Below are 23,347 nucleotides of genomic sequence, written 5' to 3' on the forward strand. Positions count from 1 at the left end.
AGTATGATTTAAACCTAACGAAGTCTACTACTACTACTACTGGACCCTAGTGTTTAGTGCAACGTAACCCTTACAACTCTAACTCAGTTGATGTTTCAATGTTGCTGCTAAATTTTGATAATCATTCAGAGACATAAAATTAGCATTTACCTAAGGAATGTGAAATTACTGCTATACTATACGTATTATATCGATCTGGAAATTTCATTCATTCCTTTCTCAATCAAACGAGCGAGTTCATAGCTACAGAACTAAACAGCTTTCAAAACTTTCTTCTCTCAATGGTTTACTTTGACCTTTAATAAAGTCGTCCAAACGTCCCTTCTCAAGGCAAGATCTGTTTCCAGTTGGCGGGGCTTACCACCCGCTGAGAGGCTGGATCGAGGGTGCCCTAATATCAGCCCGCAATGCTCTGCGAGAAGGATTAGAGTTGGAAAGAGTCGATGACTTTGAATCCACACGGAAAGCTGAGATTTCATAAGAACACGTCCGTTATTGAAACATAAACCGAAGCCTGTTTCCTTAGAAAACTAATTTCACTTGAATACTTTGTTACAAGCAGTAAATAATCTATTGACACTTAATGTCTGGTGACTAACACGGCACATATTTGAAGGTATATTAAATATTAAAACATATTCACTGTTTAAAGTCACTTAAAAGGTTAATTTGTGAAAGTTACCTGTAACGAATAAAATGTTGGTTACCATGTTCAAGTTATTATCCTTTAAATTTGACAATAAAACGACAGAAATAACGACAAAACTTTTGTTTTATTCCTACACAAAGTGATTCCCTCATCTAATTAAACTACTGCTCGCTAAAACGTGGTTTGGCACATCCACATTAAAAGGATGATCGCCCTGAGAAACTCGATACCTTTGACTAACAAAAGACTTGCATCAAAATAGTACTATTTCCATGCTTTTCCAGTGGTGCTGATACAACTAGTCCATGATCAACCTCCCTCTGCAATCCTGGCATGTTTTCCTTTTCCTTTTATTTCTCAAGTCATTATTGTGATGATATTTTCTTTAAGTTTTGGATATTAAACTTGCATTATCTATCTCTACATTAACGAGAGGCTCATTTAATTACTCCACTTTTCTGTTGATGGAAGTTCCCAATAGGCATCCCCAGCTTCAATTAGACAACACTACGTAACCACGGATTGACCCGTCGGCTAACCAAGTCACACTTAGATACTTTCTCGTCATTTCGGCTTGTGAAGATAGCGCAGAGAAAGATATGTCAAAATCCTGAAAACCACTATAAACACCAAAAGCGCGCCTACATTCTCGCCTACACCTCTGGACACGTTCAGTTTTTTCAAAATTTCTATTCCCTCTATAGTGGTTCCATTGTTCCTGCACCCAGCATATGATGAGTCTTCCCCTTGGCATCTGCACATGGTAAGAAAGATTTTTTTAAGATAACAACGACACCGACTTCACACACTGACTTGGCGCCGGTTGATTCCAAAAAAAATATTGCATCTAACCACAGAAAGATAAATATTGATATATTAATCACAATTCAAAAATAAAAAAACCAGATTATCAAACTCGTTTTTTAAAGTTATAGACACATACAGGGTTTTTCAAAGAGCCTGTTGTGTTACTACGGTAACCGTAGAGAAACAACGAAAACAAAGTGTAATAACTTACCTAAATGTGGGAGAAGTGCTGAATTCAATGCTAAGGGCTGCTTCATACGAATAAGCTATGTAAGCAGTGTACTGGAACCAAGATAGCCAAGACGGTATGTTTTTCTGGTAAAATCCCCCCAGCAACATACAACCCAGGCCATAAACAGCAGCGACTACCATTGACTTCTTGAACTCCATTACTGTTGCACCGATACACAAACCTACAGACTGAACATCAAAGCGGCATCAATTGCACGGAATCATTACAAAATAAGAGAGAAAGAAAGTAAACTTAAAATAAACGAGCGAAAGAGAACTGAAAGTTAGACAGTGTAATCCTTTGTTATTAAGAATGATAGACATTTGTCTAATTTTACTTTTTTATGTTGTGATTTTCATAGCGGGTCGTAATAATGATTTAACTCTAACCCTATGCCAGTAAGACAATTATAGTTTCAAACGCATGACTTAGGAAAGTACAGAGAGAAACACGTGTAAGCTACGTGTAACTCACTAGAGCATTACCAGCTAAAGGTCTAAAACGAGGGTGGAGCCTGTACTGCAGAGGTGTACCCCAATTTCTCTACATTTTATAGCTAGCATAATTTTACAGCTAGAAGTATTACTATTCCTTCATCTTGACGGGATGCCAGTCAATCCGCAGGTAACCTCAGTACTCTTTTTAGGCTGCTAAATTATTCCGCCACATACCGTGAAAGATAAACCCGTTTAGACTGGGCTAGGCACTGTATTTGAATGAACATGCAGACTATTCCAAGGGGCATTAATTGTTTAGTTATTACACCTCTCATGATCATGCACACAGAACCAGAAAAACGTCTCACCTGCCCTGTGATGGCAGTTAACAAAACCACAGAGAGTGTACCAAGGAAAGCCTCGCTCCTGTTCAGTCCCGCCATCCAATACACAATGATCATGAACAGAGTCGGGTAACATAAGATCAGCGGTAATTCGCTTAACGACTTGGCTAAATAGTAGGCAGACAGTCTGTAATAACCGGCAGCTCGTTCTTTCCTCACGACAGTTCTTTCATTAGGAACTGAAAGTTAGCCAAGAAAAGTAAATAAATGACAGAAAACAGCCTCAGAGAGAATCAAACTGTCAAACTAAAGTTGATAAAAATGATTATTCATTAAAAATAGAGTGCAACATACTCACACGACATCAGTGAACTGAAGAGGGAAGTAAAGTTCCAGTAAACAACGCAAAAAAATAGCTGCCAAAAAAGAAAACAAAGATACAATTGTCGGAATCAATATATCCTCAAAACATTTTCCTTTATGATCAAATTCAAAACCTCTCCCAGATTAAGCAATGAATGACAACAATAACAACAACATTAACATACCAGTGCATATCTGTCTTCAATACTCTGCTCTTTGTAAGGAAGCTGAAACCAGATCAGGGCCATTATGGAAGCAAGAAGTATATGCTGAAAATAAGGTTATAAAATCAAATGTTCAGCGCTTTCAAAAAAAGGTCTGACATATATTGGAATTAGGCTAAGAAAGTACGGTGGCGCTCCTTTGCTCCTTCATGGAGAGAAATAACATTTCGAAAGCAAAATGAAAGTGTTCAGCGAGTGAAGCAGTTAGCTTGGCCAACTGCTTCATTTCACATTTCCTTTTTATGTTTTCAAACCCAACTGGAGGCTTGTTTACAAGCTATAACATTTTATAGAAAAAGTCTTCTTTCGTTTATTTAAATTCTACCACGTATTTGCGTACAATCGGAGGTCACGTCAGATAGCAAGGATGCAACTCACTGCTACCTCAGGCGTGCCTTCCGTCGAGATTTCCATCTCTACGGCATCATGCCGCTGACAGACGATAGTGGGGACCTTAACGGTGATAAACTATTAGCTGAAGATCTGGTTTATGCAGATACTTCCGACAAAGGCACAGAAAAAAAAATTAAGTAATCATGGCAGCCGTGCCTCCCACAATTAAGATTGATATTTCTGTCTTCAGCCGATGTCAAGCACCTTTAATCAGGCATACTAAATATAACTAAAAGGCTTGATAAATTGGAGGAAAACCCTTCCTCGAAGGGTAAGGGCGCTGGAAGACGGAGTCAGAAACCGCAAAATGACCTTCCCGCCAAAGATTTCTCTAGCTCCACGTGAGAGCAAAACGTTTCCGACAAGGAGGAAATTTAACTGCTCAAGGCTTAAGTAGTCAGCGACCATGATAAACCCGGGCAGAAGGACAAAGATGAAAACTCACGGAACTGAAAAAGCTTACGAGTCAAAAGCTCAAAATGGGAAATAATAATAAAAAAAAACCCACAACTTCCTAAGCTCCTTAGCAAAATGTTCCGAAACCATTTGCCGGATAATTGCTGCAAAAGGCGACAGGCAAACTCTGATTGAATGCAAATGCCGGATAAAATTGTAAAATTAACGAGACTTGTCTGTTTGATTAAGATTGTTACTGTACCATTTGTAGGACAGGAGGTCACATCCCACCATGTCTCATTCCTGTAAATGCTACGGTAGAATCTCAGTCAAACCCTGACTTCAAATAAATCTCGTTTAATTTTACAATTATCAATTTATCAGCTTTGTAACAGGAGGGAGGATCCATGTCAGAGGCAAGCACAAGATTCAAGTGCCAAACAAGAGGTGTAGAGTTTCCGGTTTTCTCTTCATGCTTCCCGCGCCCTTAAGCCTCTGCTCCGTCGAAAATCAATTTTTTTTGCCTGTTTGGTAGGCTTGAGGTACAATTTTTTTTTTTGGCCTTTTACCCTTAGGAATCAAAGGAACATACCTACCTGTGTGAAATTCAGTTTGGAGAGAATGTCAGGTTTGGACTGCTTAAAAGTTCTTTGCAAGAGAACTGTGAATTGTGTCCAAAAACTGGTAGGCCATGATGTGGAAATATCAGAATATGGCGATGAATAATCTTCATCTTCATCATCTTGATCATCAATATCTATTCTGGAATAATCATTCGAGGTACTACGCATATATGTGACAACAGACACATGAAAATCTACCGAGGATACCCGAGCCAATGTGTGGACTTTTGGGAGAAGATCAGAAGATTTAGTGAGCGAACCTCTCCTGCTTTTCCAAAAGGTCTTCGATACAGATGATTTGGGACTTGAGGCCAAACGATTTGAACCGTCAATCCTCTCGCAAACCTCTAAACGCACTTCGTTAATACCTGAAGGTACGTGTCCATTCACTGTTTTATTTTCTTTTTTCATGTTCAGCATTTCCTTTGATGTGATTTTAGCTTCACCATCCAGCCTTGGAGAATCGTTCAGCACATTTTGGTTGACGGCCTGTGACACCTCTGCTCTTAAATCTTCATATCTATTCCCTGCAGAACATGCCTCACTTTCTATTTCAAGGACTTCAGAATTATCATGCACCAGATCTAGATGAAAATGGCCAGACGTGTCTTCTGTGTTTGGTAATTCTTCAATTGCTGTTTGTTGCCCATCTTTCTGATAAGCATTCTGATCAAGCGACTTTTCAGAGCTTCTGTAGCTTCTACTTGCTATATCATGTGCCTCGTCAGCGTCATTGCTCTCTGGAGTAGGACTTGAGGCATCAGTTCTTCCTGGTCTATACTCACTTGACACTGTTGAGTTTTTCTGATGTCTTTTCTGTCTGATGTTACACATATAAATATCTGTTTCTTTGCCTTAAGGACTATGCAACTATTTCAATTATAACTGCATGGTGTACAGCATTTCAATGCAAAGTAATTAAACTACTGTCAAGGTGAAAGAAATCTGAATATGAAAGCAATCTTTGCAGCAGTGAACATTACTTGAGTAGTAGTGAAAATAAGACCTGTACTAGATTTGATCTGCAATACTGGTGAAGTACTCTACCAACTGAGCTAACAAGCCAACTGTCATTATGTTGGCTAGAAAAAAACACTTAACGTGATGAATAAATGATTGTGAATATATTAAAATCATATATGTAAGCAGCGGTTTATGAAATGGATATGAAAGCGATCTTTGCAATGATGAACACTACTTGAGCAGTAATGGAAATAAGACCTGAAAAAATTCAGGCCTGTGCAGAATTTGAACCTGTTTTCATGTTCATTTCTTAAACCACAATTCACATATAAGATATCCAGTTCACAGTCAAGAAAAGAAATCTGTTGTTGAATATGTCTCTTGTATGAAAGCAGCTTCACCAACCTTTCAGCCCAACCTCGGACAATCCTTTCTTGTACTTTCTCTCCCTCAGTCACCTTTTCCACTGGTGGAGAATAGAGAGCAATTGAATCGAAAAATATGGAAATAGTTTCTAAAAATAAAATTAATATGCAGAACTACACAATTATTTAACCATTATAAATCATTTGGTACAACATACACTTACATATAAAATCAGCTGGGTTGAAATGTGCATCACAAACCATACCAATACTCTCAAAGAAATCAAGAACTCTGTTCGCTTTGCCATAGTATGCAACCTGTTGTTGAAAAAAACACAAACAAATAAAGAAGCAAGTCTGTGGAGCAAATTGAAGAAGAAAATGCCTCTCTTTTAGCTGCAATACTTATTAATTCATACTGTTTGTAAGAATGCTACATACACTCAAAACCCTCCCGAAAATGTTGAATTGTACAAGTAATTGTTAATACTAGTACATTGTATAAAGTATTTTAGATTTTGTCTAAAATGATTAACTGTTCCAATCCCAATCTTCTCAAAGACACTTCATTTGTCTATCTAGGAACACCTTGATTTGATTGGATACTAATTCTTATACCTTGTACCTACACAGTCAACATAGTTCACATGGAGGTTGGGGAAGGAGCCTGTTTTCCTTACATGAGCTCCATAACAGACAAGTTGGTTAATGTTCAGGATTATTGGTGAAATTTTTCAACCTCCATAGACAAATTAAGATTTTATAATTTACATTTTTTGAGCCATAATTTACAAAGATTCATAAACATCATTAGAAAAATCTCCACGAGTTTTTATTAATAATGTAAATTGTGTAGCTGTTTTGATTAAATCCTATCACTGAATAACAAAAATGTTACTAGTGCAAACAAATAACAAACTTCTGATGTCTGAGCTCTTGCAGTCTAACCTTTCCTCCACATAGCAATAAAACCTTGTCAAACATGTAAAAGATCTGGCTTGATGGCTGGTGAATGGTGGTTACCACTGTCTTTTTTTCTCTGGCTGCAAAGCTCTTCAGAGTCTTAACAAGGTTCAAGGCATTGCTAGAGTCTAACCCAGATGTTGGTTCCTGGCAAAATAAAAATAAGAATTTCCTATCTCGAATTAGAAATCAATCTCCTTTTTGTGACAACATTTCATCAAAATTGTAAGAAAATACACCTTTATCACACATTGCCATCTTGGATTGCATGGCGCACCAAATCAAGACTGGACAGGCATAAGGTATAGGGTTGTGTTACATTACAGTGTTTTGAGTGAAGATTACAGCAAGCTTGGCCTACGATCATTGCTGCATTAATTTCTGTAATAACAACAAACGAAATAAAAGTGGTGAGAATTAATCTTTCTTCAACTTTGTCGGTTCAATCTGGTTCAATAGTCATAAAAGAGCTGCTGGCTGAGTCTTCAATAGAAAGGGAAAGTGGATTGCTAATAAGATGTGCTTTTAACAGCTCACCTGTCACATGCTGCAACCCATTTTGATCTCAATAAATCATTTGCAAGATATTAATGCAGCAATGATCATGGGTCATGCTTGCTTGTAATCTTCACTCAAAACACTGTAATGTGAAACCCTATACCTTATGCCCATCCAGCCTTGATTTGGTGAGCCATGCAATCCAAGATGGCACTGCATGATAAAGGTATATTAAAAAAAAAGAAAAACTCACATCAAGAAAAACCAAGGAAGGATTTGTTATGAGCTCACAGCCAATGTTTGCTCTCTTTTTCTCACCTGGAAGGTAGTAAGGAATATGACGATTTGGAAATCTTAACTATGTGTAAATACTAGGTGAAAAACTGTCATTGTGAAAAAAATTATAACTTCATATGCTCCCTAAAAATAAAATATTACTTCCTGTAGCTGAGCTATGGACCATAAAATGAACTGAAATTAATAAACCATAGGAATGTATGTGCTACTCTAGACCTTCAAGTGTCACTCTTCTACAGATTGAATAAATTTTATTGAATAATTTAAATAGCTTGGTTTCTCAGTTCTTTCAATGCCATTTCTTCACAGTTTAGCAAAACAAGCAACTATACAATTGCATGGTCTTCTGTTTGTGAATAAGAAATTTTAAGTTACTGCATTTTGGGTACTTAACATATAATAAATGAAATTAATTCCTTGCTCAAGAGACCTAAATCTTGACCTAATTGGGAAAGTCAGCAAACATGTGGAACCTGCCAATATGTTTGCACATCCAAGAGACAAGTCTCACCCAGACTAAAATGAATTATACAGTTCTGAAGATTTCCACTATTTGTATTTCAGCTGAATTGCTTACTAAGTGTACATACAAGTAATACTGGGAAACATTTCAAATGTTGCATACCTCCAGAGAGTCCTCTTTCAAAAGGGCTTCCAATCTCTGAAATAGTTTAAACCAAAGTAAAAGACTGGAGTCCAGACATATATAGTTTAAATGCTTCATGAAGCTTTTTGTTGGAAACCTACAGTGCACTTAAGATCAACATCAAAACAGTTAACATTTTCTTACTTGTATCCAAACACTTTCTGACATCTAAGTTGTCCACTATTTCTTCCACCTGCAATTTAGAAGAGTTTCAAATACATAAAAAGGGTCATTGAAACTAAGAAATAAAACCTATCACAGATCATTTGAGAGGACATGTACATGGTAAGCTACATTCCTTATGCACACCCAAAGATCTTCCAATATCTACCCAAAGAAAGAATATGTGGCAGAGTAAAGATGAAGAATTTAATTCTGTACTTAAATCTAATTGAAGTAATATACCTTATTCAATTTTTGCACCTTTGACATGGTATCTGGTAAACGGAGCATTGCAGAAAACTGAGAAAAAATAACAAATTAAATTAATTTTATCAACAGCATAATTGCAAAACATCCAAATTCATCAGAAAAGGGTAACTTCATGGGCTCAGTATCTACACAGAAAATAAAAAGGTTGTCTAAATTATTCTTACTGTTAGAGTATCTCGCAGGGTGAGGTTTGCAAAGAAAATATCATCTTGTAAGACATAACAAATTTTCCTTTTGAGTTTCCGGTTAAGCTTAGTCCCATTAAGAAAAATTTCACCATCATCAGGAGACAATCTTCCAGCAAGAGTGTTCAGCAGTGTTGTTTTGCCAGAACCTGCCCAAGTAAATATAGAACAAGATGATAAGTTCGAGAATTTGCAGTCTGGCTTATGCCCCTTCCACTCAGAGGGTCAAAGGGGATGAATTATTAGTTCAAGGACCAAACACTCTTTTAGGCCAGCCACTGGATTAAGTTGAATTTTTGTAGAAAAGATAGAGGAATAAATAGACAGGAATGTTTAATCAGCGGGTGCAGAGTCCCAGCTTTTGCAAAGGTGATCAAAATCTAGAGATATTAAATTTTGGACCCAACACAAACTTAAACGAACTGAGGTCATGCACTTCAATCAACATATTCGTGTTGCCTAAAGTCCAAAATCAAAATATTCTCAAACCTTCCACCACCTCTTTAAAGAGATAAGGTAAAATTCTCTTGATCTGTCCTCCATGGAAGAAAAATTGTCTAATGCATTTCGCTCCTAAACTGAGTTGTAGCCTCTAGATAGCGATTGAGTCATTCCTTATTTTTTTTGCCTTTCAAAATGGTGGCCATGTGAAATTTTCGACACAAGGACAGCACATGAGTGACGAAAGATACCATTTGGAGTCAAATTCCAGTGGTAAGGTAGTGCTAAGCTATGACCCCGAGTCGACCCCAGGACTTTACATTGATAAACACATAATTTACTCAGTTATGAGATAATCTCTCCTCGTTCCGTATTACATAACACGCTCGACACGCTCCAATTTAAGTCTAGTCAAGTAACGCGCTCCTCAAAAGCAGGAAAATCGAGTTTCTTCTCAACCTCGAGTCGTAAATTCCAAGAGTATTTACTTCTACTTTATAATGAGCCTTACTAAAAACAACAAAAATACAGTAGAAAAACTAGCTCACATCATTGTAAACTGCCGACTCATGATCGAATGGAAAAATGGTTATAATAGTAAAACCTACTGGTTCCGATGCACTCGATCACCAGTCACATACATAAGCAGCCTTAGGTCGATGTATACATACTTGTTATTTCCACGACGCTTAACTCAACTCGTATAAAAGGTTGTCACCACTTACCACTGGGGCCCATCACAGCCAACATTTCCCCTGGCCGAATCTTCCCGCTCACATTTTGGAGAACTTCACGATTACTAATCTTTACGCCAAGGTTATTGAATGATAGGAAAACAGGTCCATTCTCCTCTACTTCTTCGCTCATTTTCCTACTCCTCTCTATAACTGAACTTTCAAGTTTTCAGGTTTTATCGGTCCTTACACGCACCCATCACAACCTGTTAAGTGTAAGACGAACCCGCTAAAGATTTTCATTGGTTACTCACATAGACTCACCCAATCACAACTCAGAACTTAATGAGTTAGTTGGAAAGAACGATAGCGATTTAACAAATCGTTGTACTTTAAGATGACGCAACTAACACTTTCGATCGGGTAAGATTTTTAAAGAAAGAGGAAAACTTATCTGTCGAAGTTGAAGTATTCAGCAAATGCGGTGTGTCATGCTAACTTGCATCTTCTAGGCGCAAATTTGTCAATGGACAAATAGTGTGCGTACATTTAAGAGAAAATGTGGCCAAAACTCGAACATTTTTATAATATGGTGGCAACAGCCAAAAGATCAATTTGGCTCATATTCTCAAGTTAGGTAGGCCTTTGAGTGAAACAACTCACTGCATACTTCGTTTGGCTGAATATCGATTTACTTTCTATAAAATCGATAATAACTGAATTTCGCAAAATGCCGCTCTCGAAGCTGAGAATTTCAGTCAAATCTCGGAGCGTCGCGTCACATAATGAAAACACCTGAACTGATGAAAAGTACCAATATCAAAGCATATGTTGACCGTTTATTTATACAATCTAATTAAATTTATCCGACCTATAAACTTCTTACTAGTTCAAAAATTGGTCAAAAGTAACCCGTTATTTAACCATGTGCTACGGCAAAAATAATTGCCTGAAAATCTGGAATTTGGTAGGCGTAGAGAAGTTCCTTTCGTTCTCCAAAGGAATTTTTGGGGAAATGATTCAGCGCGATTTTATCAAATTTTAAAGTTGGATAAAATGCGCCGATTTTACGGTGCCGTTTATCAGTCGAAAAAGTACACATATACACGCAAGCTCAATTGTTTCGCATTTTACGTCCATCATACAGCGCATTTAACATAATATCCTCTTACCTTCCATGTAACTGTTTTAAAGAAGAGGGCTATGGTCCTGAAATTACGGCATCGTTCACACAAAAGCAAAATAACTTAACAGGATAATCAACGCCTCCTGATCTTACTCTTACAAAGCGTGTTTGGGGGCTTTGATTTGAGGTTTCTCCATTCCCAACTTCGTTGAAAAGGAGAACATAATTACTTCACATAAGAGAACTTTGCTTTAATGTAAGTTCCTAACCAAACTGCGAACAGACAAATGAAGGCGGGATTTTGCTATTTATGAAACATGTTTCTCGTGAGCGGAATAACGCTTATGAATTCAAATTGAGGTCTAATGTAGTCGACAATTCCGTAAAAATGGAACACTGGACTATGAAACATATAGGTCGAGTTTTAAATAAAAGAAACAGGAGCAAGCAATCACTTAACCCGACCATAATTATATGTATCATAGTTAAAAGTATCATTGTATTTGTATCATTGATTTAGGCGGATAAAGCGAAAGATCTGCGAAGGACATAGCCCATCACTGCAGATGTGGATTAGAGCAAAGTACATTGCTAGAATATTTGTTTATTAAAAAGAAGCTGTATTAGGGTCAAAACTGGAAAACCACAACTTTCACTAAAATGTTTGTACTAGCCAACGTTCGCCAGATTTACATTTATGCTACTTCTTCCCCAGCGGCTATGCCTTGTTAAGTTATTCGTGCCGGTAGTAAGACTACGAACCAGGTAGCACGTTCTCATATCCACATTTATATTTTCCAGGCAGTGGTCCGAAAAAGTTTACGTTTGCGGGTGATAGAACCATTTCTGCGTATCTCTAAACTCAAGAAACGCCTAGTGTAATCATTGCACCAGATTATACTGCAGACTCGTGTGCGAGAAGGCATACCTCACATCAAGGCGCAACATACATGTCCCTTGAGCGTTAATTGTACTGAAATCGTATATTTAAAACATTGGCTTTTAAAAGAATCAACAAGCAGTGATTTATCCCCCTTAAATAGAGTTGGGTCCAAAGCCATCACAGAATTACATGGTAATAAATATTATAGAGTGTAGATGGTGCGTAATGACACTTTTAACATATGCTTGTCGATAGTATGACCAGCACTTTACGCCCACTTCTAAAAAATTACATAAATTTAACCGGAAAAAAGAAAGTAAACAAACCCCTGTTGTGCTCGTCTCCTAATCTTTCGTTCCAGGTTAAGAAATTTAAGTAGTAAATGACTAGTTCTTATAGAAAGCCTAAAAAAGAAGCACTTCTCGTTCAGCTAGGTACGTTAGTAATCCGTCAGATTTGCCGGCAGGGCGCAGATCTTTTCGCAGGCTTGCATTAGACATTTAGTCCCTGCTTGTCAACTAATTTAAGGGCTGCTTGCGCCTGCTTGTTGTTGAAGATACGTCTAGCTCAAGTGCGGTACAAATCTCCCGTAGCATTCCTACGGAAAACTTAGACAGCTTGGGCTGGCACACAATTTCACAGATGTCGTATTTATCATACATGATTGGATGCTGAAGGGCGAAAGTCTTCATTACTTCCTCGGTCAGCTCTTGAATGTCTTTCTCTCTGTTTGCCTCATGTCTTTCAACATCTGAAATGTGAAACCCTTACCGTAGTCAGCTTCAAGTGTGTCAACCACCTCAGTTTTCCTATTCGTTAAAAGCCTTGGTTCAGGCTGCCGGAACATAGGCCAACCCGTGCAAGGATTTCCTCGTGAAAGCGGAACATACACTGAAAAATTTGCATAATATACTACGACCCATTGGCGTGAAACCCACGGCATCTTTGTAATAGCCAAGATACTGCTATACAATTTGCTCAGGTATGAGACTTCTCATCACATTGGGAATCTTTAATTCAACATTCGATGAAAGCTTTAATGTTTTTTCGCCAAAAGGTAGATCTTGTATTATGTGAGTACTTGTGGTAAATGACAAGAAATGATCGAGCTTCTGTGGAGCAATATACATCTTCGTGCCTTTAACAGAAGGAACCTTAAAAGCCGCGACCATAGAGCAATAAATGATGCCTAGTTATGTTAAAGCGGTACCTGGACAAGTTAGGCATCCTTCTCTTCAAATCCTTAAAAGTCATTTTGTCTGCCAAATGGACAAAATCTGTCTTCGAGTGCTCCAGTGAGTCGCATTTGTTATAACATTTGGTGAGACAATCCACCAGGGAGAGGTCGATATTAGTTTCTTCATGCTTTGATTTAATAAGCGAAGAGAGTAGCATTTCAGGCCGGGTCCTCAGAGATAATTTCATTTTAACATGCATCAACAGTTTGTCGCGCCTTTCGGGTGAAATGCCGTTTTGTCCGTTCGGATGCCTCTACCTACGGTTTTCTTAAAGAATGGCGGATTGGACAAATATCCCTTGAAGTGAGGAAGTCGTTCATCTTTTCTCTCGGTGACTCGCTTTACTAAAGTAAACAGACTTCATGAGGCTCCTTCTCTATCTCTTCTTCCACTTCTTTCTGAATTGAAAAAAGGGAAGCAAATATAAACTCCAATCTCTTAAGATATTTTTTTGGATTAAAAACTCTTTCCAAAACATAACAAACCACAGGGCCGTAGCCAGACTTCAGAACAAGACGAGCCAAGGCCTCCTTCCGAGAAAATTTTGAAATCGAGAGCCTCAGAAATGCTCCTTTAAGCGTTTTCCGTGGCATTTTTCTTCAGAAAAGTCAATCTTGGGCCAAAATCGCCTCGTCTTGCCTCAAGCTAGCTACGGCCCTGAAACACTTACTTAAAGTTTCAAATGTAGATAACTCGAGTATAGAAAAGGACATCATTATTTTGTTTCGCAAAAAAGTCCTCTAACATTATCCGTCCGTGCATGCCATTGTCGTACTAACTGCATGTGAATAAATCTTAGATCTAAGATACAACCTTCTTTTCAACGAAAAGTGAATAGTGAAGCCTCAAACTTTGTAAACAACTAATTTTCAAGAGGCGCTGACTATCCCGCCAAGTTATATCGCTAGTGGGACAGCGATGCCATAATTTCAGGACTGCTTCGTCTTTTTACTTTTTTGATACAGCAACACGGAAGGTAAGATGATATTATGTCAAGCTTTAGATTGGACATGAAATGCGAAACAATAAGAGTTTGCGTGTGTATGTGTACTTTTTCGACTAATAAACGGCACCGTCAAATCGGCGCAATTTTTCCAACTTTCAAATTTGATTAAATCGCGCTGGATCGTTTCCCCAAAAATTCCCTCGGAGATAGAAAAGAAATACTCTACGCCTCCCAAAAGCCAGATTTGCGGTCAGTTATTTTTTTGTAGCACATGGTTAACTAACGCGTTACTTTTGACTTAGTTTTAAACTAGTTAGAAGGGGTACGATAACCCCAATTAGATTGTGAAAATAAATGGTCAAGAATTGCTCAAATTGCTGTCAATGTATATGTGATACTTCCTCCATTTCCATATTTTGATACTTTGATTTTCTGTATTTGATACTTTATCTATTTCTTTACCGAGCTCAAAACTTACCAACTCTCTTATTTCTATCTACAGACATTACACTATCGACATTGCTGATCCCAACAGTATGCTGGACCCGTGTCAAATGAACTTTGTAATAGACCTCGCTCACCAGGAAGTCTCTGTGGTGCGAAGGTCTGAGGTTCGATTCCTCATGGGGACTCCGAATTTTTTCTTTGGCCCACGCCCGTGACAAGATGAAAAACATCTTTCTCTACATGTTGATATTGTTTTTCAAGATTCGGAACTTTTTATCGGTACAGGTGTTTTCAATTCGTGGCGCGACGCCCCGACAGTTGTCTGAAATTTTGAGCTTCAGTAGCGGAATTTTGACGCAATTCAGTTATTATCGATATTCTCGAAAATAACTCGAGTCACTCAACTTAAGGTAGCAGTGTTCATGTTCATTTCACAACTGAAAAATTACAAAGAAAAAGAAAACCTTTCAATAAATATTTACATAAAAAACCACCCGGTGTTTCTCTTTGCCTCTCCTTCCAGTGTTGCCAAGGAAACCTCAGTCCCGAAGGTCTCACCTTCCCACTGGCGAAGATCTGGCTCCAGCTCAATGATTACTAGGTTTGCCAACCCGATGACAATTCTGAAACAAATTTTTAAAATTTTATTTTGTTTTTAATCTTCGCGCACACACGCAGTGAATATGAAAGCGAACATCGCAGCAATGAGCACTATTTAGTTTTTTTTTCACTACTGCTGAAGAAGTATTCATTACTGCTATGTTCTCTTGGTCAAGTCATTCGTGTTCTGTTGTGTTAGAAATCGAATCAGCGTCATTCTGAGTACAGTGAAAGGAAAAATTCACTGGGGGATTATTGTAAGCGTTAGAAAATAAAGGTTCGACCACTCCCACTTCTCGCCCCCCCCCCCCCTCTTCTCTAAGTCTGCCTTAAGTTGTATCTTTTTATATCATCCTCGCGAGATCGTATTCTAAAGGAAACCAGAAGACCATCCACTCAGTCAACTTTTTCAGTCTCGACTGATGGTTTTTAAAGCAGAAATCTGTTCAAAGTTCTGTACAACTGTTCAAAAATCTGTGACTTGCGCCCTAGCTATTAAGTAACAATTAAAGATCGAAAGGGGAAAACATTTAGGAGCATTAGCCTCGGTCAGCCTTACCTTTTTAAGAAATAAGTCTAAGAGCTTTTCACTCTTCTCTGTCAGCAGTGACACGTACTTTTCTGCTTGCTTCTTGTTGTGTTACTCCATCTCCTTCAAAGTGTTTTCTTTTACACACGTCAAGAGAATTTCGTGTTCAGTTTGAAATGATAATGTACAACGCTTTGAGACCACAAAGAGACCTTCTCGGACGCTTCCTGCATTTTAGAGGGCAACGGATTTCTCCCCTTGGGCAAGTCTTCTCAAGATGAATTTCCTTGTTGGAGGTGTTCCCCCTTATGGGTTGGCTCGTCCTTTCCTTAAATACTGCGTTCGCAGGACCTATTCGAACAGGATATGAAGGCATCGGGGCAGGTGTGCTGTGCTACCACTTCGATGCTCCCCTCATTCTTCTCCACCAGCTTTTCCAGGGTGAAGTTTGTCTTCCGTTGTGTGGAACTCCACATTGGCTTTTTACAAAGGGGGCAATGGCTGGTAGTTGGGTTTTGTTGCACCCTACTAATACACGTTTTGCAGAACGTGTGGCCGCAGTCAGGCAAAATCATTGGCTCCAGCATCAAGGTATCACTAAAACACAAAGAGAACATGGATTTCGAGTGCTCTGAGTTTTAGCAAAAAAGAATCAAAGGAACTCACGAGAGTCAATCAGAGGACGCAAAGAAAAACAAGAAAACTGCTGGAAACGCGGGAAATGCGAGCAACACGTGATTAGGTTTACTTTTGAATAAGGTTGGCTGAGATGGTTTGTGTCTCTTTTATGACAATCGCAAAGCGAATTCGGGTAGTCCCAGATCCTAGATTACTTTTGAAACTTAATCGAAATATTCCTAAAAAATTTTCGAGGTTTAGGGAAGTGGCTAGTATTGATGACTTCCTAAATTCTATAGATTCAAATTTATGGGTTCCTTTTATTTCACCGCGCTTAAGAGTCCAATCAAAAGACTAAATTTGCTGTCACTGTTTCTTGGTTGCTGTACTCAAGAGAATTTTCTGACATTCCGAGAAACCTGACATGCATGCATGATGTCACTCCCGACTCCCCTGAGTAGGATTTTGTCATTTTTGCGGTCACGTGACCACACGAGCAATCTTGTTGTATTCGCCATGTGCTTTCAAGTGCCAGATTTATTTGTTATTAAATACGGAGTTTACAGAGCTTATTTCGTTTATTTTAAACCGAGAGGCCATACAGTTCGGTAAGTGGACATTTGTGGACATTTGTAAGCGTTTTGAAGAACATATAAGACATTGGACATTTATATTTTTTGCAGAAAACCACTCGCATCGCCTTTATGTAAACAAGGAACGTGTCGATTGTGAGTTTTCACTGTGTGCCTCGGATTGTGCAACTGTGTTATATTTTTGTGGTCCGTGGCCGTACGGACTTTGAACATTTGGAGATATTTGTGAATAAACCAGTACGTTACTGACACATGAGTTCACGCGTAAGCTTACCTTACGCTAGCCACCGCTAGCATGTAATCGCAGAATAATCAGTGTGGTCTGTAAGCTGCTATGGTGGGAAATACTCCAGCGTTGTTTGAATGAACTGACGTTGTAGGTCGGGCGTAATCGTAAGATGTGGTTAAACCGGAAACAGTCTAACCGTAAGCATATGGAACGTGGAGCGAACTTGAAAATAGTTTACACGGCATGTAAAAAAAGGCGTAAATCGGTGAGACTCTTAACGCGGCCAAAAAATATCGCAGATGAGCGCAAAAACTCTTACAAGACCATTCCGGAACACAACTATGTTTAATTGCAAAGGTAATTTAACAATATCTGTCGAGATTTCAGACAAAGTAGTATGGCTCATTCAGTTGTGTGTACTTGTAAACTTCTTGACAAAAACAATTAAATTATTTCTTAACACAAGGTAGGTGTAAAAGTCTATTGTTTTCTTGTTCTTACTTGTGACTACCTTTACAATAACAGCAACTGTATGTATGATTTTTTTTCTCCCTTTGGTGGTGGTGTATCAAAAATGGACCGCACGTAAACAAAACATTTCTAAGAGGCTCTTTTAAAATGGCCAAAAAAAGGCAGATAGGCACAAAAACTTACCAATTTTTAACCGTTAGTCGTAAAAAAGAAGTCAATGGTAATTTTGTTTCCTTTTATTCGCAAAGGAAGGAAGTTAACCGTGAGCCATAAAATGACCAAATCTCTAACCGTTATCTGTAAAGCCCTCACCCCAATGAGACCCTCAGTTACGAAGGTAATAATGCTTTTTAAAATAAGATACCGACCTTACTTTAACATACTTAACATGGAAGATATATTTTATTAGTGTGGGTAAGAAACTCAACTGACAGGGAAAGCATCGACCTAGCTGTGTACGAAACCAATTTTGAGTCCCGTGGGGGCACTCTTGTTATCTGTCATAAATTGACTAAAGGATATATTTTCAAGTTTTATTACATTTTCTTATATTTTGGCGAATAGTTTTCGAAACGTATCGCACGGCATTATCATAGCATCGAATTGATCGCATAAGGCGTACGCGAAAGACAAAACAACACATAAAAGAAAAAAAATAATGCGCTTAAAAGTTCTTGCTCAAAAAGTAGAGCCTGAAAAAAAAAAAAACACACACACACACACAAACACACAACCAAAGTTTCGGTTGCTCCGCCTTCAGTCCGTATTTCTGCCTTGTTCTCGTGTAAAACCGTTGCACATTCTGCCCTAATGTGTTGAAATATCGAAATAGTGGTATAATAAACTGCAGTAAAGGGTATCATCGAAAACAACATCGTAGACCAATTGTTTGCTCTGCACAACCGGTTTGAAGACTTTTTGGGTGCTTCACCCTCATCAACCATCAGGTTGAAGTACACACATCGTAGCGTTGAAAGAGAGGTTTTCCTTCCAAGAGACGGGCAGTTACAGTTCCCTTTAATTTTTCGATAATTTATCAGTCGCTAACTGTACTTCGAGTTTTCGAACAGAGAGCCTGTGAATGATTCATAGCACACGTCCCGCAGTGAAATTAATTTAAATAAAAGTTTTTTCTCTGTTGTGCCCCACCTCTTTGTAAGAAATTAACTGCAAGTGACATAATGATTTCCTGGAGTTACAAACTCGCAATTCTGACTTGGAGTACGGAAGAATCTACTCATAAAATCCATTCATCGAATCTGAAATGACTGACATGTAATTTCATAAAATCTCAAGAACGTTCACCAGCTCGTACTAAGCCTTGGATCCTAAATACACCCTATTATGAAAAAATAAAAATTGGAAATGTCACACCTTCAGTAATCATCATTTCGGATATGACGTTGATGTTGATACTGTGGGCGTTTCTTTAAGTGACATTACTTTTCAGATGAATGGGGGAAGTTCTTTTCGCTCCCTGTGACAGCTTGTTTCATCTGTGCAAACAAATTTTGAAATGTCTCGTGATCACAGTATAGGAGCCATCGGGCCAATTTTTGACCCCAGTGCACAAGTTGGTTCACAGGACTCAAAAATTGCAGGCGGGCTACCGAGCGCGAAGCCCTACCGAACATTCGTTTGGGTGGACGACACTGCGCAAGTAAGTCAAAACCCAACTCTTACCCCAGATGACAAAAAGGTCAAGTTCGACCAGAGGCTTTGCGGAGACGCTATGGTGGCGCACCTAAAACGGGAAATTCCCGAAATCACGGCGACCAGGTGAGTAAGACAGTTTTCCACAAATATGGTCTACATTCTTTCAGCACCTCACCAGCTTAGACCGAACAATGGCGAGCGTTAAATGTTGACTAAATTCTAGTTTCACCCACTTTTCTACGCAAAATATTTTTTATTCACTGAATCAGCTGGTTGTCCTGGACTGATGTTTCTGGAGCAGTGCTAGTCGCGCGTTTTTATGTTGTGAATTCCACAGGGATTCCACCTCAAATCAATGAGAGGGTTGCGCTACTAAGATAAAGTCTATTTCAAACTCGCTAACTTCATTTGATGGCTAACTTAGAACACTACGAACAAAACAGTCATCAATCAAACACACCGGCAAAAAATTCAACAATTTCCGTACAATCATCCTGACACAACCACACAAAATTGTAATTCAGTATTGATGATATTAAATTACCCTGTTATACTCTCCTAACGACGCAGTACCAAAATTTCTTTGGAAACCTATCTCCTTTATTCGCAACCACACAAAGTTGAGGATTAAATCGAGATTTCTCAAGGCGAGAGATCAATGTGAAGTAGGCTTCGTATTTGTGACAGCAGCTGACCTGAAGGGTCATTCAAGTGCAGTCCAATTTAGACCGCGGTTTTTGATGATCAATGGACTACAAAATTTCGTCCTCTGTGTATCTTTTTTTAACTAATTCGGTCTTCCATTCAGTGCTGAATATAAGCCCTTGTAACAGTTTTACAAAGACTTGTGGTTTCGGTAATATTTGATCCCTTAGAACACTAGCTCCAAGTGTCGTCACCAACCAACTAATTAGACAGCCTCTTTCTATGCATGATCACGCATCAAACTCTGCCACGTTGCATACTACGCTTTCTTTGAAGAATACTCCAATTTTAATCAGAAAATAAAATAATACAATAACTACAAAAACAATGCTATAATAATCTGATAATATTAACTAAATAAGGCATTAATACATTTACTTAGAAAACTTAAAATACTACAAATAAAATCTACAAGTAGCTTGCGTAAAATGCGTGATAAATACTATTTAAAAACTTATCTAGTCGAGTCTCTACGGTCTTCAGGGTTTGATTGTAAGTTAACTAGTTCGATTGCTTTACATATTATCAATAAGTTATCTTGGTAACTGTGTTTTTTATCTTTAGATACCTCGATTATTACAAAGGAAAGCCAAGTGGAAACCATCAACTGTACAAAGTTGGCAGCAATTTATCTGCTGATTTAATCTGCAAACAATATAAACAGGCCAGCACTAGGGTGTTCCTGTCTGCCACTGTCGCAGGGGGGGAGCCAAACAGTTAACTCTCCACCTGACTTGGGGCAAAGGGAAATCATCACCACAAATCAGGGTAAATACTGAATCACAAGTGATTGCCATAGTGAAAGGAATAAGAAATGTATCTTCTTGATAGCACTTGAATGTGTTTCCCATCATGCTTTGATGTAAAGCGTTTTCTCCCGTGATCCTTTGTTTTATAGGGCTTCTGCCATGTGAGTCGACCATGTTGCTTCGTGTAATAAACTTGAATAGCGATCTTGGCTGTTGTTGACTTATTTCAAATCCTCGACGTCCTTATTCCCATAATCCCGATTCATATCTGGCAAAAATTTCAGCCATAGTTCTAAGTCAAGATCTCAAAGAGCCAGTTACTGTGGCTATAATTACTGCCATGAACCAAACTTCAATATTACAGTCTACGTAGAAGGATTAGACACATTTCTCCAATTGCACTCAGTAGGGTAAATAAAGCACTGGTACTGGTTGGATAAGATGTTTGTAGCCATGTCTGCTGAGTCAGTAATTGCCGAATGCTGCATACCAAGTTTCAAATTGAATTAATTAGTAATCTGTCTCATGTCCAGGTACACAAGCTCTTCAATGTATGGGGGATGGGGGTTTGGGAGTGATAGCTATACAATAACACTCTTAGTGGCAGTGTGATCAACTGAGCTCTAAAGTAGATGTTAACTTTTACCTTTGCAGGATTGTATACAGATGGCTTTTTCCAAACCATATTTCATTTAACCACTGCAAATATTTGTCCTTGAGTTTCCTTCATTAGAATCCCATTCAAAGCTGTAAGCTAGTTCACATTATACCATGCCCTAGTAAATGTAACCGGTAAACAAAGCCTGAAAATAATTATTTTACAAAGGTGTTTTCAAAATATGCAGTACGCTAGAAGTTTGAATTAATTGTAATTATTTATTACTATGTGGTGAGGTAGTCTTGACATAACTCTAAGTGTTCTGATATTCTTAGAGCGCTCAATTCCATGTTTTTCTCAAGGCAAACTACATTTCACGATGAATTCTCATGAAACAATCACGTGTCATTTCTTTGAAAACAGGAGTGGCTTTTTTAAGCAAAACGTAAACCGATATCTCAATGTAAAATAGTTTGTGTTTGTTCACCATGCGAAGCTGCACTAGGCGACAGGCGCTGTTGTTTATCGAAACCAGACTTCCCTTCCAATTACCTTACAGTGTCCAGTCTATTTTCGGCTTGGGTGACGCGCTGTCTCTAACAGGGACTTTAAGCAACGAGAACAGGAACGGCAACAGGGACGGCAACAGGGACAGCGATGGGGACCGCAGGCTCTCTGGGAAAATCCAAATAATCATCTGCACATGACAAGTGGGAAAAAGTTTGACGTCCAGCGTTCGGCCACGACGTGAAACAAGTCACTTTTACATTGGCTGAAAACATGATTTTTTTTTTGCCTTCTCTGCTATCTAAACATTAAATACTCCCAGGAGACTATTATAAATAACTTTCATCACTTTGTTAAACCATGAAAAGTTGCCCTGTATTCTGCAGGTTATTATTTTTTCTAAAGTTGAAAGGTGACCCTATGATAAGTGTGTTTAGTCAGCTGTTTTGTACTGGGAGTTGAATCGACTTTGTTTACGTTTAAGGTCGACTACTCCAATGTACTGGACGAAAGATCACAATCTTCTTTTAGTAAGACAAATACTAACTGTTGATCCATATAGCCAGCCAAAGGAAAGTAGAGAGGGAGCGAAACTGAGGGAAGAAATTCCCTTAAACCTGAGTGCAGTTTCTGAGCCCCGTTTCTCAGTTTCTGTGAGGTCTGTAAGAGACCATGTAAACCTGGTTTTAATAAACAAACACAAAAGAAAGGTTGCTGAAGAAAGCAAGGCCACTGGAATAGCAGTTGATGAGCCCTCGGAGTTTGATGCAGCAATTGAAGAAATATGTGAGAAAGCCGAGGCTGCAGAGAGATCAGCATACATATTTCCGATAATTCCATTTGGTAATGCCACGGATTGGAATTTTATACTGTGAACTCTTTTGTGACCATTGTAGAAAACGCGCTGATTTTGGCCAGGCTTGCTTATTGGTCTAACTGTCCCATCAATAAAGCCAAAACAGTTATCCAAGGGGGATCCCTTGGCTGTTATGGCATTACTGTATATTTCCAGTGAATGAGGGTTGAGGACGCTACATTCCACTGCAAAGCTCTGTCATGTAGTTGTTTATAATGCAAAACACTGGAGCAGGCTTCCCAAAACAAGCTATCATGTATGAATATCGACAAGGATAGCTACATCTCTTTAGAAAAATGCAAAGAGCCTCCAATCCGGTACAGATACTTTTTTGATAGCACTCCACTACCTTAGGAATCCCCAATACTTCAGCCAGAAGTAGTAAGTCGTTCCTGTAGAAGCGAAACTCTGAAAGGCACTCGTCGTCTTCCAAATCATTGGAGTCAAAACCAGGATAAGAATTGTTCGGAAGATCAACATTATCGGACCTGTTTAAATCGTACAGGAGTAGAAGTTCCTTATCGTTTATCACACCATCATCGTGGCTAATCAAAAGTTGATTTCGAACTTCTTTCAAAGATATCATGAGTCTTTTTTGCGGGTTTTGGAGTCCCCGTCGCCATTCCCACTCTCATTGCTTAAAGTCCCTAATGACATTAAAAGA

At 38.6% G+C, this 23,347-nt stretch overlaps 2 protein-coding genes and 2 long non-coding RNA genes across 5 annotated transcripts; 1 reads left to right on the plus strand and 3 right to left on the minus strand.

The window, feature by feature from the left end:
* Positions 1-754: 754 nt before the first annotated feature.
* LOC113678169 (uncharacterized) lies at positions 755-10,215 on the minus strand. Of its 2 annotated transcripts, none has more exons than XM_027195036.2 (15): positions 9,984-10,215; positions 8,797-8,966; positions 8,606-8,662; positions 8,345-8,393; positions 8,180-8,215; positions 7,511-7,575; positions 6,745-6,906; positions 6,021-6,114; positions 5,837-5,897; positions 4,442-5,288; positions 3,018-3,101; positions 2,828-2,885; positions 2,494-2,708; positions 1,668-1,876; positions 755-1,403 (listed from the first exon to the last, which is right to left on the minus strand). In XM_027195036.2, exons 1-15 carry the CDS (start codon positions 10,123-10,125, stop codon positions 1,214-1,216), a joined length of 2,439 nt encoding a protein of 812 aa, XP_027050837.2. In that variant the 5' UTR covers positions 10,126-10,215; the 3' UTR covers positions 755-1,213. The 2 variants fall into 2 exon arrangements, with proteins under 2 accessions (XP_027050837.2, XP_027050838.2); XM_027195037.2 differs by lacking the exon at positions 9,984-10,215 and adding an exon at positions 9,307-9,565.
* A 2,720-nt stretch (positions 10,216-12,935) lies between these two features.
* Positions 12,936-17,327, minus strand: LOC149041238 (uncharacterized). Its single transcript, XR_016179095.1, has 4 exons — positions 17,187-17,327; positions 15,732-16,298; positions 15,055-15,195; positions 12,936-13,577 (listed from the first exon to the last, which is right to left on the minus strand). It is a non-coding gene; the product is annotated as an uncharacterized LOC149041238 (long non-coding RNA).
* Positions 16,801-17,163, plus strand: LOC149041239 (uncharacterized). Its single transcript, XR_016179094.1, has 2 exons — positions 16,801-16,927; positions 17,003-17,163. It is a non-coding gene; the product is annotated as an uncharacterized LOC149041239 (long non-coding RNA).
* Positions 17,328-22,341: 5,014 nt separating the features above from the next.
* Positions 22,342-23,269, minus strand: LOC149041240 (uncharacterized). Its single transcript, XM_089214707.1, is given in 3 exon segments — positions 22,342-22,862; positions 22,865-22,882; positions 22,885-23,269. Coding segments are annotated over 3 exon segments (924 nt in total).
* Between the last annotated feature and the right edge of the window lie 78 nt (positions 23,270-23,347).

This window comes from Pocillopora damicornis, chromosome 8 (genome assembly GCF_964200805.1).
Source record: "Pocillopora damicornis chromosome 8, jaPocDami1.2, whole genome shotgun sequence".
Taxonomy (NCBI): domain Eukaryota; kingdom Metazoa; phylum Cnidaria; class Anthozoa; order Scleractinia; family Pocilloporidae; genus Pocillopora; species Pocillopora damicornis.